General features: G+C 56.7%; 1 protein-coding gene across 1 annotated transcript; it reads right to left on the bottom strand.

Annotated features, from left to right (window-relative positions):
- Positions 1-710: 710 nt before the first annotated feature.
- LOC149335266 (iris-like) lies at positions 711-2,674 on the bottom strand. The gene is made up of 2 exons (XM_089553900.1): positions 2,532-2,674; positions 711-2,058 (listed from the first exon to the last, which is right to left on the bottom strand). Exons 1-2 carry the CDS (start codon positions 2,672-2,674, stop codon positions 711-713), a joined length of 1,491 nt encoding a protein of 496 aa, XP_089410026.1.
- Positions 2,675-3,306: the final 632 nt, after the last annotated feature.

Consider the following 3,306-nt stretch of genomic DNA (forward strand, 5'->3'; position numbering starts at 1 on the left):
GGTCGTTCGGGAGATGATAGGGTAAACATTCGGTTATTCGACGGAGGTCGGAGCATCCGAACTATGGAGACCAGCGGATGTCATACGCACGTCAGATGCCGTGTGGGGCGTCCTGTGGACGTCTCTGGTTAACTTAATCTTAATTTTGGCATCCCAAAGACATTCGAATGTCATGCGTGGGCGTACGTGGGACGTACTTACATTCGGCCACCTATTCTCTTGCACGAGATGGTCCCAGCGATGAATGATTATTCGGGGGATGTCATGGTGAGCGACTGGCCACCAGACGCTACTGTTCGCTGCAGTCACGGTAGCCACAACGTCAGGTGCTGTATTTAGTTAAAACTGCGTATCAGCGTTTATATTCAAGTTTTTTTTTTTTTTTTGGCAGAAGCCGGTGACACGCGCGCGTCGCCAGCGAGGTAGTGGGGCCTTGATTGATACTTACGGGTTACAATTACAAGATAGTGGTACTGAGCCGCATGAACTGTAAAGTAAGTCCACAGGCTCCTATGTAATGAACCGGTCTGCGGCACAGCCTAAATCGCTCTGCAATTTTGTCTTTCGAATATTAATTAATCATAGCAAAAAATAATGAAGAAAACGCGTTAAATGATGTCCTCGCTTCAATGGACGCACAGGACGCCGGAACAAAAGGGTGGAGGGTGGGTGGGGGGAGAGGCGGGTGTGCCAGTCGGCCACTGCAGCGGTCATCGAGAGGGCGCCGGGAGAAGTTCCTCCTTGAAACGGGGCCTGACACTCCTCACAGAACCCAGCAGCAGCAGAGCGCTGGGCCGCCGGCTGAGCACCAGGAACAGAAAGGGCCTGTCCACCGTGAACTTCTCGTGCTCGGGTGCCGACGCGCGCGGCCCGCTGCGGCTGACGCGGCCCTTCCAGGTGGCACGGAACGCAGCCGCGTGCCTGGCTGCCGACACGAACGCCCCCTCGCTGCTGCACATACCGGACAGGTCGGCGACGTCACGGCGGAAGAGGGCGTCCACTCCCATCGCGGACAGCGCCTGCTCCAGGTCCGTGATGCCACGAGCGTGGAACTTGGGCAGGCTGAGGTCCACGTTCTCTCGCCTCTTCAGGGCGCGCAGGCACTGTATCAGGTTGGCCGCAGTCATCCGGGCTTCGAGGTCGGCGAGGCCGTCGCGTCTGAGGGGCAGGAGGACGATCAGGTACCGCGAGCCGTGCTTGTAAGGCAGCTCGAGCGCGGTCGCCTCCAGCTCTCCGCAGTCGGCCATGCGGAAGTTGCCCGTCCGGTGCATCATGACGACCGCGTGAGGGGCGAACTCCCCGTCCGCCGCCGCGGAGGGTTCGTAGAAGACGCCCTCGCAGACGCGGGTGGGGTCGAAGCGGCGGCGCCAACGACCTTTGACCCCTAGGGCGCTCAGGAGCAGTAGCGACGTGTTCTGGTCCACGATGCCCCGGGGCAGCGTCTCGTTAGAAGCACCGTTGCCCAGCAGCGGGACGGCGTCCACCAGCTGCGTCTCTATCTTCCAGCGCTGATGCACCGAGTCGTTGACGAAGTCGTGGGTGCAGCTACGCAGGCGCCGACGCCTGGTGCGCCCGCGGCTGCTGCTTCCCGCGCTCTCCGACTGTCGCGAGTGGGAGCCCCGCGGCTGAGACAGGCGCGCTTCGAACTCTTGCTTCAGCAGCACGCGGCGATCCCTGTGCAGGCAGCAGTCGTACTGGACGCTGAAGCCGGACCTCAGGGGGTCGGTGCCGTCCGGGAAGAGCCGCTTGTCTCGGTGCGCGAAGTATCGGGCCACCAGACCCTCGGTTGTATTGGGGTTGTCTGGCTGCTGCTCCTGCTGCGTTGGCAAGCCAAAGAGGCGTGCCAGTTGGGCCTCCGTCTCTCCCCGCGCCCCGCTCTGAATCATCTGCAGCGTGCTGGCGATCAGATACGGGGAGAAGAGCACGTTATGCCTCGTCATCCTGGGGCGCGCTTCAGGTCCGCTCAGCACCGCGTGGTACAGGTCTACTCCGAACTTGAGGATGGCGTTGTTCAGGTCGGCGATGACTCTCCGGCGGGCGGCGATATCGCTTGGTAGCCTGTCGAAGAGAAGTAAAGGTTATTTAAAAGTAGCAGCATCGGAATTTGTATACACGTGAACGGAGAAGGTTTCGGCAGTGGCCAAAACATTTTTATGCAGTTAATTGCGTTGAAGAGTGAAAAGGTGACTGATGAAAAATTTTCATTTTTCTCCGCAACTTTTCATCAAAAGAGGATGGAAATGGTCGAATTTGAAGTATTTCAAACATCTCTCGCGCAAAAGCTGTTTTCTCGGCTATTCCTTTCTTCTCCTTTGGGGAGAGTGGAAGGTCTGGACGTCACCGTTGACGGGGAGTTCGTAAGATATGCTGCAGCGGCAAGGGCCACCTGCTGGTCACTGTTGGAATGTCTTCAAGGATATGATTCCAACCGTATAGCCTTCTGTGTTCACGCAGTGCAGGGGGGTTCGCGACGCAGGCGTCGTTGCGGGTGTCAAACGCGTTCTCCATTTCAACCCGAGGCCCTCACTCACCTGCTCCCATCGGTGCTGCTGGACCTGACGTCCTGTTCCAGGCCCTCGTACAGGGGAAAGGACGGACTGAGCGTGGCGGTGGGCTGCGTCAGCGAGGCGTGCGTTGTCGAAGTGGGCAGGTGCAGTGAGGACTCGGGGCTCATCATGCCTTCTGGTCGCTCAGAGGCAGGAAAACGAACTTGCACTGAAAGGCGAGATGGGCGCAGGCTGCTCGGCAGCTCTTCGTCTTCTTTCCGCGAGCCTAAGAACGTGGGTCGGCTGCATGCGCCTGCTAACTGTAGAGACCTTCGTTGTCGTCCCGGGACACGGCAGCTTTAACGAGAGTTCTCGAATACTTTCGTCGTGGAACCCTGAAAGACCGCTTTCTTGCCACACTTTGAGGACATATTCTTTCACACTTGCGCTACAGTGTTCTGTTTCGACCGCTAAACCCATATTCCGTACCACATCGTTGTTTTCTCCGATTACTGAGAATGGTTTCACATTTCGGTGGGCTAGTAGAATGCAAAAGGTTCGTGTAGTAAAAAAAGCGAATCGATCGAAATCAATCCGGAGCTTTCTACTACGGAGCACCGCGTAGTGCACGGTGTGTCTTTGGCTCGTAACAATCAATCAATCAATCAATCAATCAATCAATCAATCAATCAATCAATCAATCAATCAATCAATCAATCAATCCAGAACTGCTCTGGCGAAGTGTGATGTAATCTTCATTTCCACGTGAACCATTTGGGCTTGGCCTATAATGGCACTGAATTGCGCGCGCTTAGTAAGG

Source organism: Amblyomma mixtum, chromosome 7, assembly GCF_055824585.1.
Source record: "Amblyomma mixtum isolate Tamu chromosome 7, ASM5582458v1, whole genome shotgun sequence".
Taxonomy (NCBI): Eukaryota; Metazoa; Arthropoda; class Arachnida; order Ixodida; family Ixodidae; genus Amblyomma; species Amblyomma mixtum.

Excerpts from the sequence above, each read along its gene's own strand:
- LOC149335266 (XM_089553900.1), bottom strand. The coding sequence starts at position 2,674 with ATGAGCCCCGAGTCCTCACTGCACCTGCCCACTTCGACAACGCACGCC. Across the intron at positions 2,059-2,531 it reads AGCAGCACCGATGGGAGCAG|GCTACCAAGCGATATCGCCG; the intron begins GTGAGTGAGGGC and ends TCTCTTCGACAG.